Here is a 15,691-nt window from a genome sequence, read left to right as displayed (position 1 = left end):
AGGAATATTACAACTTTCTGGAAGTGATAAAGCCCAAGAAACCTATAGGGAAAAAGAAATCCAAAGAAGAAAAAATTAGTCAAGAAACACTTGTCCTGATGAATCGAAGACGACAAATGAAGAGCAAGAAAAACACTGACAGGAAGAAAATTGAGTATACTGAGTTATGCAAAGCCATTAGAAAGAGACTCAGAGAGGACATAAGAAGATTTAACACAAGAAAAGTAGAACAAGCATTAAGGGAAAACAAAGGATTTAAATCAGCAGCCATGAGCAGTAATACAGCAAGACAAATGATACTGAAACTGAAGAATAGCGATGGTGTACTTATAAACAGCAGAGAAGGCATAATTCAAATAGCAGAAGACTACTATAGAGAATTATACAAGGAGCAGGAGAATGATGCCAGCAGTGGGGAAGATGGATTGCAAAGTAGCAACACATACGACATACCCAATATTCTTCCTGATGAGGTAGAACATGCATTGAAGAAAATGAAGAATCAGAAAGGCCCGGGGGAAGATGAAGTTACTGTACAGTTGTTAAAATTGGGAGGAAGAGACATAACACAAAAACTGGCAAGGCTCTTCACAAAGTGCATTAGAAAAGGTGTGACGCCTAAGCAGTGGAATAATGCAATCATAGTTTTGCTGCATAAGAAAGGAGATAAATTGGAAATTATAGACCAATTAGCTTGTTATCCCACATCTACAAGTTGTTCACAAGGGTCATTACTAACAGATTAGAAAGAATACTTGATGAGAATCAACCAAAAGAGCAAGCTGGCTTTAGGACAGGATTCTCAACTATGGATCACCTTCATGTAATATCACAGCTAATGGAGAAAGCAAATGAATATAAAACACCATTATGCCTGGCATTTGTGGATTATGAAAAGGCATTTGACTCCATACAGCATAAGGCAATGTTTCGGGCACTGCGAAGACAAGGCACAGATACCCCATATATTATGATTTTGAAGAAAATATATGAGAGTGCTAAAGGAGGTAGCAGACTAGACTTTATTAGACTAGACAAAGACAGTAGGAAATTTAAAATCGAGAAAGGAGTTCGACAAGGAGACACAATATCTCCGAAGCTGTTTACTGCTGCCCTTGAGGAAGCTTTCAGAAGATTAGACTGGTCGCAGAAAGGAGTCAATGTGAATGGAGAGTACCTAAACCATTTACGATTTGCAGATGACATTGTGGTCATAAGCCACGATCCCAAAGAATTAGAGGAAAATCTTAATCAGTTATGCATGGTTAGTAAGGATTTTGGACTAAAGATGAATATGGCTAAAACAAAAGTAATGATGAACAAGTATGCCACAGAAAGGGAAATAATGATTGAAGGAGCAGTAATTGAAAAGGTGGAGTCATATACTTATCTGGGACAAGTTATTAGCTGTAATAATAATAAATGTCTGGAAGTCAAGAGAAGAATAAATTTTGGATGGATAGCTTTCAGGAAATATAGTCACATACTGAAGAGCAATATCCCAGTTTGTCTGAAGCGTAAAATAATGAACCAATGTTTACTCCCCGCCATGACTTATGGAAGTGAAACTTGGGCACTCACCAAAAGAATGGAAGAGAAGCTGAGAACTACCCAGCGAAGAATGGAACGAATTATATTGGGAATCAGACTGTTAGATAAGAAGAGAAACACATGGATTAGGCAGCAAACTCAAGTAAAGGACATTCTTATCAAAACTAAAGAACTAAAATGGTCTTGGGCAGGAGACATAGCTCGAAGACATGATGACAGATGGACTAAGAAAATAACAAAATGGTATCCAAGAGGAGCTAGAAGAAAACCCGGAAGACAAAAGCAGAGATGGATAGATGAAATTCATGAGTTTATGGGTAGTAAATGGATGGCCAGTGCTCAAAACAGAAGGAACTGGAAAGTTGCCGGAGAGGCCTTCATCCTGCAGTGGATTGAAAATGGCTGATGATGGTGGGAATATGTAATTTAGTGATATGTCAATGAAATTAGTTAATTATGTCAACAAAAGTTTACAGTTATTCTTATTTCACCAAGTTGTATTGCCCGCATGATCTCTTAAAATCTTATACAGGTAACTCTCGTATAACGTAGTTAGCTTCCTATTCCTATAAAATCTCATGTAGTGTGAAACTGCGTTATATGGGACTAAGAACCAGTACAAAAAGAAGGATTATGTTCCAAAATCCAACAAAAATACACCATTTTTTATAACTATTGGAAACTAAATTTTTACTGTGATACCTTTATGTCAAATAATGTACGTTAATTTAATTATCTTCATCGCTGCTAAGCACAATCAAACGAGAACGTTTTCTCTGTTGCAGAATATCCTCACCTTCTGAACTTTCTTCTGGCATCCAGATTTCGTGTATCTTCTGCTCTCTTTAAAAAAAATCAGTAATCTGGGTTTGTTTGATTTTGCTTGATAGTTCTTTGTAAATTTCATGGTATGGAGCTAAGCTTTGAAACTCTCTTTTGAACTTTGTGCTTCTTTCAGTTGAAGGATCTGCATTCAAAAAATAAGATTCTAATTACTCAGCTAAGCTTATGCCTTCCCGTATGCGTTTTAGTGTAAAATTTGGAATTTCCATCTACGCTATCATTCTCTGAATTGATTTAGTTTACCTCCATCATTTCCACCAAATCTGCTTTGCAAGCCTCTTTTTCTACCAGTAATTCTTAAATGTCTTCATTAGTCACATAATCAAATCCCTCCCCTCCTACTGACGTAGCAAGTTCTGCTGTCATACCGATTCTGTATTTTGCCGGTTTGACCATATTTCCTGAATGAACTGACTGTGGCCATACATTTTTCCAACACACATCTAATATTGACAGTTTTACTTTGAGCGATAAAGCTATGATTCCGATACAGTCCACAATTGAAAAATGTTTCCGTGCCTCCATTGCTTCAATAGGTTCAGAATCAATTTTTTCCAAAATCCATTGTAATGATTTTTTGATGTAATTAGTTTTAAAGGTAGATATAATGCCTTGATCTAATGGCTGAATTAAAGAAGTTGTATTAGGTAATAGGAACATTACTTCAATGTTTGGATGACTAAAATCTTTTGGATGGCCTGCATGTAATCCAGTAGTAATGAAACTTTGAAATTTAGATTTTTTTCCACTTTAAATAGTTTTCCACGGCTAGCACAAAACAATTTAGAAACCATTCTTTAAATAAATCTGCAGTTACCCAAGCTTTTTTTATTTACTTTCCAATATACTGGTAATGCGTTTTTATTTGCACCTTTCATTGCATGAGGATTAGAGGATCTATAAACTAGCATAGATTTTCTTAATCTCCTGATGTGTTACTACACTTAAGTAACATTACACAATCTTTTGATGCCTTAAAACCTGATGTAGTTTTCTCTTCTCTTTTTTTTTTTTGAAATAAACGTTCTGTTGGGCATTTTTTCCCACCAAATACCTGTCTCATAGGCATTGAAAACTTGATGTGGTGTGTATTATCCATGCTCTTCAGTAATTTTTTGAAATTCCTCTGCATACTTCTTGGCAGCTTCATTATCAGTCAGTGCACTTTCTCCTTGGATTCTTATGTTCTGTAATGAGAAGCAGTTTTTAAATCGCTCAAACCAGCCTTTACTGGCAACAAACTTCTTCCTTTTCTTTTAAATGATTATAAATTTTCAGCACCTTTTGTTTAATTACATTGCCATCTAATGGGATCAGTTTTTTACTGCTATCATCAATCCAAATACTGAATGGTTTTTTCATTTTCTCAGTTATCGTCCCTCAGGACGAGCTGTCATATTTTCAGAAATGGAAGATCCTGCAGCAACAGCGGTTCTAATTTTCTGTTAATTTTTCTTACGTTTTGGATTGTTGCTTCATTTAAATTTAGACTTTTTTGCAACGTATGATAACTTTCCCCCTTTTTTAGATGATCCAAAATTTGTATCTTTGATTCTAGAGAAATAAAGTTTCTTTCGAGTGCTGCATTTTTACTTCCCTTAGGCAAAATTTAGGGCTGGAATTTAATTCACAACAAAGAAATTATACCAATATGGTTCTTAAGAACAAGTTTAGGAATACATAGCCAGAAAAATTTATAAACAATCAAATAAAAACCAAAATAACTACAAAAACCTTAAGTCACTAACTGCACGCTTCAAAGTAAATTTTTATGGTCTCAAGCAAGCACAAGTTCAATAGCACAGAACCTAACATGGGGATTTCTCAACAAAATAAAATACGGAGATTTCACAGTAATTTATTTTTTGCATAATGACTAGCAAGTCAACAGCGGGGATTCACAAAAAAGAATGGAAATGTTGAAAAATTACATCCAACATAATAGCAGTGTTTCCCCCACACAAAAGCTCAAAAATACAGTGTTATGCAAGGTTTGCCACAATTCTCTAACCATGTTAGAGCGAAAGCTTGTTATACAAGTATTGTGTTGTAAAAGTACCGTGTTATACGTGCGTTGTCTGTATTAAGTTAGTCCAAATGTCTCAAGCTAACTTAATACAGTAGAACGTCAGTTATCTGGAATAATTTGAAATGCTGATTTTTTTCTTCTTCTTTTTTTTTTTTTTATTAATGGTAGTATTTGAGACATGTTTATTATGCTATGAGAGCATTTCTGTCTGTGTTTTTTTTTTACATCGTATATCTAGTGAAATGTTTGAAATGTAGTTGGAATGCTGGAAATGAAATGTTTGAAATGTAGTGAAACTGATGGGTTTTCTCGAAAACCATGAGTGATAAAAGAGTTTAGTCATTCGCTTCCATGAACCTAATTTTCCATGACATATTTTGTTCTCTTCATTTCATATTATGTTTAGTTTAGCTCCAGATTCAGTAAGAATAATATCTGCCCGAAAATGTGCGATTTATTATTTTTCTCAGTTTTTTTTTTTTGCAATAAAATGTCTACGAAAAGAAACAGCACTAAAATGGGCAGAAAACCAGGAAGAATGTGATATAATCAAATTGGTATTATTAAGGAACTTGAGAGATTTAACAGCAAAAAAATAGGCTACAACAAAAGAAACAAAAAAACGATCAAGCATTATTTTTAAAAAATTACTTTAAATTTTTTCCACAAAATTTGCAGTAAAATACCTATTCGAATATACATACATATGTAAATGTGCAAATTTTTATGTTTAACTTATTATTATTTTAATTAAATAAATTCAGTTTTTTCACAGTATTTAGTTACTTTCTTTTACCTCAATATATTATAACAGAATTTATTTAATTTTACTGTGCTTTCAATTATCTGGAAAATTTTGCTATCTGGAAGAGGTCTGACATTAATTATTCCGGATAACTGATGCTCTGCTGTATATGCTTTCTGAGATATTATATAGGCATCCAAGATCTCCACAGATAATCCTGGATGATTTGAATATTTATTTAACATTTTTGAATATGTGGATGGAAATTGAACATTTTTATCATTTTTATTTTCTCAAAGAGAAGTGCTATTTCTGTCAGACTGTGTTGGTCCTGAAGTAGAATCTGCATGCTCTAATCCAGCTCCTGGATCAATAATACTTTTAGAGAACTTGCGATATCATGTGGAGGAAGAAGGAAAGGGCTTAAATGCAGCTGGAGAAAAGGTAATGCAATTTGTAGTGCTGCAGTTTATAGTGAGTTTTTAAATGCTTTTTCTAATAAGCTCTCTAGAAGTTTTAGTTTTTAATAATTATTTGTTAGCTTTTATAGTGTTACTTGCAATATATTCCTATTGAGATTTTTAACCCATCTTCAGCCACTTGTTTTCATTTTACAAGGTGTTACCAAGGGTATCTAATATAAAATTTTAAAAGCTTATAATGCAGCTGCTTGTGGATATTTTTCATTTTTTTTTTTTTTTTTTTTTTTTTAAATCTTGGTTAATAATACTGCCTGGAATGAAATTCTGAAATATCTTCATAAGCACAATAATTTGTAAAAGAATAAGAGAAGTTTACCTCAGTATGATGCGTAGCACACTTCCGTATGATACTCTCCAGAAATTAAAATGAAAACAATAAAAAATCGAAAATCTTACATTACAGTAAGAAATAATTAACAATAATTAAAAATCAAATGAACACAATTAAAAATTAAGTTAAAAATTAATTTAACGAAAAAAAATTGCAAAACGATTTTCCTTCCTGAAGTTGACAACGCTTTTCGACTGTATGTTGTGATCACAGGAATGAAAATTACTGAATAGCGGTGAGTATGAAACTGAAATAGGGATTATTTGTCTTCACACATGCACGTAAAAGCCCATGAATCGGAGATGAGATATGGCCGACAAATATTGACAGAATTTTCGTTAAATAAAGAAGTATTTTTCATTAATGGCATGAAAGGCTAATTCTGATGCTGCTGAACAAGAAGCATGAACTGAGGCCGCATGTTGATTAACATGAAAATTCAGAGGAAACTGTGTAGAACCCTGATAAGACTAGTTGCAATCACCGCAAGAAATGTTGTATACTAGGTCATTTATTTGGGTTGCGAACGAGGAAAGGACTGAGCAGTTGTTCAGTATAGTGTGTAATTTCTGTATTGGCCTGGCCACAATTTTAAATTCGGTATCTTTAAAGAATTTGTTAAGTTGTTTGTGCCACTGTTCAACATATGGGACAGAAATAAAGTTATTTTTTGATATTACTATTGTTGGTTGGTGTTTTTTTTTTTATTCTATTCTTAGCTTGTACCCTAATTCTGTCTATTGTAGCAAGTGGGTAACCCCTGTTTAAGAATCTGCTGGTTAATATTTGTATTTCTGAGCCCAAAGCAGATTCCGTCATTGATTATTTATAAGCATTGAGAAATTGATTAAAGATAATTGATCTTTTGTAGGTGAATGGGTGATAGCTGTTATAATGCAGAAGCATACTGGTGTTTGTAGGCTTACGATAGATGCTAAATTGAATTTTATTTGCGTCCCGAGTAAGCGTGAAATTTAGAAAAATTAATGACTTAGTATCCGTATTCTCCCTCTCCAATGTAAATTTGAGTCTAGAATGAATATTATTAAACGAATGTAAAACGTCTTGGATAGTGCTACTATCAGTAATGACTAGAACATTGTCTAAATACCTCCCACTTGTTATATACCTCCTACCTACACTACTTATTTAGAAGTAACTTTTTTTTTTTTTTTTTTTTATGAGAACCTCAAACACGAGAGGTATTGGAACCTATAGTACTTAGTACCGTGCTTGGGTTGGAGGTTGAAAAGACGAAAGAAGATATTTGTTGACATCGGACTTGAACTTCTGTAGATTGTAATTTTCAGGAAATACGTATGAAGGAAGGTTGTTCCAGAAAACGGCAGTTGAATGAATAAATGAGGAAGATGAAAAGTTGGTTCTGTGGGTTTGAAGCTGGACAGTAAATGGATGTTGGCTGGTGGCGGCACGTGTTCGGACTGTTTTGAAAGAGAGAGCGGGAATCATAGAAGCCAATTCAGAAGAACAGTGCCCATGGAAGTATCTGTAGAAGAGGCATGCAGCAGAAACAGTACGTCTATGAGAAAGTGAGTGGAGAGACTCTGTTAGAGATGAATCATTAATTAACCTAACTGCCCTCTTCTGAATGGAATCAAGAAGCCTGAGAGAGGTTTTGGGGGCACCACCCCAGATGTGGGAACAATATTCCATGGCAGGGCGGATTTGCGATTTATACAGAGTGAGCAGCTGTTTGGAAGAAAAGTAACGCCGAGAGCGAAAGAGAAAACCAAGTTTTTTAGATGCAGAGGAAGCAATATTTGTAATGTGCTTGTGCCAAGAGAGATTAGAAGTCAGGGTAATCCCCAAAAGAGATATATCATTTTGCCCAGAATCGGAGTGTCAACAAAGATAAGCATAGGAGCAGAAGAATCTTTTTTGCGAGATATAAGACAAGACTGAGTGTTAGAAGGGTTGAAATCAACTAAGTTGTCTTTGCCCCACTGGAGAATTACCTGAAGATCGGCATTTAAGGAATTGGCAGCAGATTTTCGAGAACTTGAAGCTGATTGAGCAGGACAAGGTTTCTCAAAATGGAAAGTTGAATGCAATGTGCTATCATCGGCAAAACTATGGATAGGATTTCCAGTCAATGGAAGAAGGTCATTGATATACAAAAGGAAAAGAGTGGGGGAAAGAACTGAACCTTGGGGGACACCAGCATTAGTGGAGAAGTTAGAAGACAGAGAGCCATCTACCATCACCCTCAGTGAGCGATCAGAGAGAAAACTGGATAACCAATTACTAAAAACAGTTGGCAAACCATAAGATGGAAGCTTGTTTAGAAGCCTTTATGCCAAACACGATCAAAAGCCTTTGAGATGTCAAGAGCAACTACTTGTGTTTCACTGAACCTTTCCATTGAATTAGTCCATAAATGGGTAACATAAGCCAGAATATCACCAGTGGATCGACACTGACGGAATCCATACTGGCGATCGTTGATCAGACGGAAGGTTTCTAGGTAGTTTAAAAGTTGCCGGTTAATTGATTTCTCCATTACTTTAGAAAGAGTAGAAGTAATTGCAATGGGACGATAATTGGATGGGAGGGATTTGTCACCCTTTTTAGGAACTGGCTGGATATGAGCAAATTTCCAAGCAGAAGGAAAAATACCTTTGGAATAAGAAAGTGAAAAAAGGCTGCAAAGAATAGCAGTAAGTTCAGGAGCACAGGTTTTGAGAACAAGTGGAGAAATACCATCAGGACCTGGAGCTTTCTTAGCAACAAGATTCATCAAAATCCTTCTGATATCCTTTTGACGGAAGACCACAGAACACATTGAATGGAGCGTGTTAGGAATGGTGGGAGGTGTTTTACCAAGATCATTAATACATGAGCTGGAAGAAAAATGGGATGCTAGCAGGTCAGCTTTATCCTTGGCTGAAGTGACAACAGAACCATCTGGTTTGGACAGAGGTGGGAGCAGAGATGGGCAAAAGTTGCGGCCAATAGCTTTGGCAAGAGACCAGAATGCTCGGCTACCATTAGGGCAAGAAGCAAGTTTTCTACTCTTAGCCTGTTCAAACTCTAGTTTGGACTGATTAATAACTGCTTTACAATTGTTGCGAGCTTTGGTGTAAGCAGAAAATGAAACTGAAGAATTAGAAACAAGCCAATTACGATACGCAACATTCTTCTCTTGAACAGCCTTAGCACATTTATAGGAAAACCAAGGTTTAGATAAAGGATGAGATTTTAAAGTGGAATGTGGGATAAAGGATTCCATTCCTGCAAGAATAATTTCACTGACACGATCTGAGCAAACGTTGACATCAGAAGTTTTGAAACAGTAATCAGACCAAGGAAAAGAAGAAAAGAAGTCTCGCAGGTCATCCCATTTTGCATTCTTGTAATGCCAAACAATACGAGGTTGGGAATAGCCATGAGATAAAGGTTTCATTGGAGAAGAGACAATCACCAGGTTGTGATCTGAAGTGCCTAAAGGACCTCTCACTTCGACTTTGTACTTAGAAGGGTTGTTTGTGAGAAAAAGATCAAGCGTATTGGCTGTATGATTAGGATTGTCCGGTATTCTTGTAGGTAAATGAACAATCTGTGCTAGGTCATTAGTAATTGCAAAAGCCTCAGCATCTCGACCTGCTGGGTCGGCGTAACTAGAAAATGGAAGCCAGCTGGAGTTGTGAACGTTAAAATCACCAAGGAAAATTACCTCACTGTTAGGAAAGTTGGACTGGAGAAAGTCAAGTTGCAAAGAGAGGAAGTCAAAGAGCTCCAAGTGATTAGTGGAGTTGGGAGAACGGTAGACACAATGAGGTAGAGAGATTTTAAGCCAGAGAAGATCAAAGAGAGGAGATTCCAAATTGCCAAGTCTCTGACAGGGAATATCAGAACGGACATATGCACAAGTACCACCTTTGAGGCGAAAGGAATCATACCGCAAATAATTTGGACATCTGAGATGAGCAGTAGTTGAATCAACTGATAACTCAGATTCAGTCAGAAAAAGTACATGGGGTTTGGAAGACTGCAAGTGGAAATGGACATCGTTGAGATTGGAATTGAGACCACGTATATTTGTGAAATGAATTAGGAAGTCCTTGGGAGGTTTAGATCTTTTCGCAGCTTGCTCTATTATTTTGACAATTCATGGTGTATTCAACAGTAAGAAAAAGTGGGTGGGACATGCTGTATGAAGTAATGAAATTTTTGGATATGGCGTACATGTGGTAAGAATATACCCAGATCCTTGACATAACGTGGCCTCGACAATGCTCCCCGCATACACACTACTCGGACTCCCTCCAGTCACTATCTGGCAGAGTAGAGGTAGCAAGATTATACACTAGCTGATCCGGAAACCTCCTAGAGAGTTACCAATAGGTTTGGTCCGGTGTACTATCTAGCGGCCGGCCTGCGAACACCGTTTTAGAGCTGTACCCTCGAAATGTAAGGAATATTGGATCTCGCCACGACATTCATCATAACCTCAAAAATCATCAATCATACTGCATGATGGAAGAGATAGGGAAGGGTTGGCCGGAACTTAGCTCTAGAGACTAAACATGGGATCCACCACTTCAAGCCTCCAATAAGCAAAGTGGTGGTATTTCACCGGTTGATGAGAGTCATCTACCACCTAGTACTGCCTGGTAACATAGAGGGGCGGCGTTCCTCCATGTGGTGTGGGTGCCACACCTCGACCCCTGCTTATGTTGGTTCACACCTGGGTGGTCACCCACCATGTACTTGTGCATGGAGGTTATACCCAGGATTACTAACAGTCCCACCATCGTGAAGGTGCAAGCAGAGGATTTGGCTGTCATAGACCGTCCGGACTTCGCCGAAATTGGGTCCACTTGGCTTAAGTGTCACCCGAATATCAGTTCCATCAGCGTTTTAGACTCCCAGGTAGCAAGAACAGCTTGTCTGGCATATCTGAGAGAATGTCTGTGACAACCTCAAGGACCATACTTGATACGGGGTAGAAAAGGCTTCAAATGTATACGTTCAATCGTTGAGAGATAGATGTCAGATATTAGGCCACTCAGGCTTAATCCCGTTGGCAAACCAAAAATTTTGTTTGTATACTTTGTCTCAAAAGGTGATATAATTGGCTTCAGCTAAGAGTTTAATTAAGTGAAAAATTTCCTTAATTTTTTTTGTTAAATTAATTTTTGATTGTGTTCATTTGATTTTTAATTATTGTTAATTATTTCTTACTGTAATGTAAGATTTTCCTTTTTTTTTTATTGTTTTCGTTTTAATTTCTGGAGAGTATCATACGGAAGTGTTCTACTTATCATATCGAGGTAAACTTCTTATTCTTTTACAAATATTGATATCAACATAGAATGTATTGAGCATTATAGCTCTGGTTCATACTATCATAAGCACAATAATGCATTAGATTTTTGATTATGGAGATTATTTTTCTCCCACAAGAGGAAGGTTGAGTACTTAGTGCTAAAGCTTGGGTTTATGTTTAGCTTAGAGACAAACACCATTATCCACAGTTCTGCTTGAGTTGCGAATCTCGTTTTAAATTGTATAGCATCACTTGAACAGGGGAATCTGCTGTACATTTAAAAATCTTAAGACACCACTAGGACAGTTTTTTTTTTTGAAATAATAAAATAATAAGAGAAGTTTACCTCAATATAGTACGTAGAACACTTCCATATGATACTCTCCAGAAATTAAAACGAAAAAACTTACATTGGAATAACAAATAATAATTAAAATCAATTTAACACAATTAAAAATAATAAAATTAATTAAAAGAATTTAACGAAAAAATTGCAAAAAGATTTTCTTTCCTGAAGCTGACAACACTTTTTGACCATATGTCGTGATCACAGGAATGAAAATTACCTAATAAGGGTGAGTATGAAACTTAAATAGGGATTATTTGTCTTCACGCATGCATGTAAAAGCCCACAAATCGGAGATGAGATGTGGCCGACGAACATTAACAGAATTTTCGTGTAATTTAATTTCTATGGTTTCTGCAATTAATAGTCGCGTATAATTACGTTGGACACTAAGTATTTTGGCCTTAAAATAAAAAAAAAATTATTTTTGTAATCATGAAAGTATGTCACCTTTACAGTACATTCTTTCACATTGCTGGATTTTTGAACTAAAAAGCCAAAAATAGAATTCATTGAATGGTAGAATAAAGAAATTTCATCTGTCAGAGGTTCCATCATATCCGGAATTACAAGGCACTATGGGACAGCATTTCAGTAACCTCTAAACCTGCTAAATGGCCGGGTCCTGTGTAATGTAAACTGCCAACAAATGATGTATTTTTCCAGTGAAGTCAGAACACTAAAAAAAGTGGGAGGGGGCATGCTGACCTCTTTCAGTGATAATCCCCAATTCAGATTCTCAAATCGAAACTTAATGAGAAAAGGGATCAGATAATTTATACACAATGTTTAAAATGATAGTAGAGAAACAAACCTGGATATTCTAAATTAACCACAGAATGGAAGATACTATTGAACAAGCAACGTGTTACAAACAACAAAAAAAAAAAAAAAAAAAAACACTTAATTTCAATGCAGTGCAGTGTTATATGAAGTAGTTGTAATTTCAGGGTATTGTTCTTTCCCCTGACACTTCTGAAAAAATATGTAGAAACCATTAGTTATTTTCTTTTTAATTTTTTAAAAAGCCTAATTTGTTTTTGCATTACAAAATCACTGTTTTGTAATGCAGAAACAAATAGTCCTGCCTTTCTTGTTTTCTGCTATTATAGTGGTTCTGCACTTATTTGAAGAGGTCCTGATTCCAGTCCCATCAGAGACTGGAGGAATTCTTAATAACCTCATTTGGGACATTAGCTAGCCAATATCAGGAGAAAGGAATAGGATTTTTCTGTGAGTTATTCTGATTTTGGTTGGCTACAAAATGCAGATTGTCCTGCAACCTCAACTTTGCACGGACATAATACACAACAAACCATAGTGTGCTGGACCCATTGGAACTGACACACCTGATATACCAAAGAAATTCACAAGAATAACACGTTTGATTCAGAGAAGAACTATACATTGTGCCTAGTAGAGTAAATGTATGTTGTTGCTAAGTCATTCAGATTTTTCAAACATGTTTCTTTCATGCTATGCTTTCATTAAATTTAATAAACATTTTGTCTCAAGTACTTAAGATGAGGCATAACAAAACAGATAATCATCTCCTTATCCCCAATGGCAAAATACATATATATTTTGACAAAACCCCATAAGTTGTCTTAGCAGCTTGTCTACATTGCTCAGATAACTTCATTTATGGCAGCACAATTACCCTCAGCCATTTTCTTTCGCCACTACCCTGAGTCTGGTACTACACAGTTAGTAAGTTATTCTGAGACTACTGCCACCCATATGCTACCTTGCATTTGTCATTGTTAAACTTCAATTGATTGCCACTTCTCAGCCAATCTGCCTAATTTATCTTGATGCAGTAGCATACTCTGATTACTGTTATTAACCACTCTTCCAACCTTTCATTTACAAACTTAGACATTAAGCCTGATATACCTTTGTCAGTATTTTTAATAAATATTGAAAACAACAATGCGCTCAGCACTGAATCCTGCACTCCTCTAATAACGTTAATCCAAGAAGAGTAGCACCCATTGATAACCTCTCTGTCTTCTACTCAATCTAGTAAGTTGCTGGATTGAATAAAAGTGGTTTGTTCCTTTTCTTCTAATGTTAACATAAATAAAGGATTCTTAGTTACTTTTCTCTGCCAGAGACTTCTCATAATTTGCCTTAGCTTGCCTAATCTACTTTGACTGGATTGCAGACTAGTTTATATCTACTGTAGGTTTCTGTATCACATGATAATTTATATGCATCCCATGCATTTTATTTCTCTGCCAAGTGTGTCAGTTCATCTGACATCCATTTAGGTCTAAGCCTCAAACAATATCTCTTAGTATGAAAAGCCCTAGAAGCTTCTATGATTATGTCCTTAAATGCTTCCCATTTAGAATTTGCTGTTGGTAACACCATTACTTGGTACCGCTGTAGACACCCTTGTGAAAGAAAAAGTCCTTCCCTTGCCCTTGAGAGTAATTACACCTTTAAGTAAATCCCATGTGAATCCGGTGCCTCCGTAGCCAGGTGGGAAGGAGCAGCAGTGCATAGCACACACTTCTTGATTAGACCGGGGTTCGAGCCCGTCACCACCAAATACGGAGGATGCGGAAAGGTCAGGGAATTACCACCGCATATCTCGGAGCAATATGGCCTTAGTTGCTAATGCTCCTAAAAACTAAAATAACAATAACAAAATAACCACGTGAATCTACTGAAATCATTGCCACCATGGTTGTTCCTTTATCTCTTAATGCTGGGGTCTCCCAAACTTTTAGAGAAGTGGGCCACGTATGAATTTTTGCAATATAGGTTGTTCCTGCTTTAAGAGTTCCCGGGTTTACGAGATTTTTTTTTCAAATATCAAGTATCAACAAAATCAAAAATATGAACAAAAAAAATGAATGTTAAACATTCATAAATACCACATTTCAAACCGAATCTGTGCCCAAAAATTTTCCACACAACGACTGCTGGTGAATTATACAATGAAATTGCATTGGTTTTTTTTAATATTTTTACTCAAGATATTTATGAAGCTGACCATGAACCCAATTTTATTACTGACCATATTTTTAGTGCCATCTGTCGCACCTGCTGTTAGCAAATCTCAATTCAGTTTGAGGCTGTCAATTGCTTCTGACTCAAAAATATATTTTCACTTTTATTTTTCAAGCTTTTTAATGTTACTGCAAAATTTTGATTTACACCTCAGATATAAATTAATAATTGAACTGTATGGCTTGTATCTTCACTCTCATCAATTGCTATTGAAAAATGTGTGAATTTACAAACTTTTCCTATGAGTTGATTTTAAACATCGGCTCTTAAATCTTCAATTCTTCTCATTACAGTTAATGAAGATAAACTTACAGATGTAAAATTCTTTACTTTCTCAGGACATACTTCTTCTGCAATTGCCAAACATTTGTTTTACAAATTTTCCATCCATAAAGGTCCTTGCTTTTTCGGCAATGATTTGTGGGAGGCTTGAAAACACTAACTACAGATAAATTTTGATGAGTAAAAGTTCTAATCTTCTGTTATTGACTTTGAAAAGTTTAGGTTAGTTCTTGGAGTTTTTTCTGCTGCAAAGTTCCTTGAAATTTGAAGCATGTTTTATGGTGTAGTGATGTTTCACATTATATTCCTTGAATTCTGACAAGGCTTCATGTGCAAGTATCATTGAGCAGTGCAAAAAATTAATTAATTGACCACTGCTCATTAAAAACGTGACACTCAGCATCAACTTTTTTTTTTTTTGACATCAACTTCGACATGATTTTTATGGGAAAATAAATACTTTTTTAAATTATTTTTTTCATTATTCCTGTTAGGCTTGTTAGTATCTACAAACCTAATATGAATTTATATCAGAATTTAAGCTCTTGAACTGAAAAAATTTTATTGCTCTTAAGTAACTTTTTTAATTTTAGGTGAAAGCAACTCCAGAGGAGGTTAAGGCTTTCAGAGATTCACTGACAAAGCTTGGAGATGTGTTTGTAAATGATGCATTTGGAACTGCTCACCGTGCTCACAGGTAATTACAATTAGTTTCTGAATGTGTAATAGAGACCAAATGTTCAAGCAAATTCTTAATTTGCATAGTTTGAA

General features: G+C 35.7%; 1 protein-coding gene across 2 annotated transcripts in view; it reads left to right on the top strand.

Annotated features, from left to right (window-relative positions):
• The window catches only part of Pgk (phosphoglycerate kinase), a 110,043-nt gene that overhangs the window by 53,449 nt on the left and 40,903 nt on the right, over positions 1-15,691 (top strand). For both annotated transcript variants that reach the window (XM_090383477.1, XM_090383478.1), the window contains exons 4-5: positions 5,468-5,612; positions 15,514-15,617. In XM_090383477.1, the coding sequence (XP_090239603.1) occupies positions 5,468-5,612; positions 15,514-15,617 (249 nt within the window). The remainder of the gene's footprint in view (positions 1-5,467; positions 5,613-15,513; positions 15,618-15,691) is intronic.

Source organism: Mastigoproctus giganteus, chromosome 10, assembly GCF_048544385.1.
Source record: "Mastigoproctus giganteus isolate SK-2022 chromosome 10, ASM4854438v1, whole genome shotgun sequence".
In the NCBI taxonomy this organism is placed as follows: domain Eukaryota; kingdom Metazoa; phylum Arthropoda; class Arachnida; order Uropygi; family Thelyphonidae; genus Mastigoproctus; species Mastigoproctus giganteus.
This window is presented reverse-complemented; position numbering and strand designations above follow the sequence as displayed.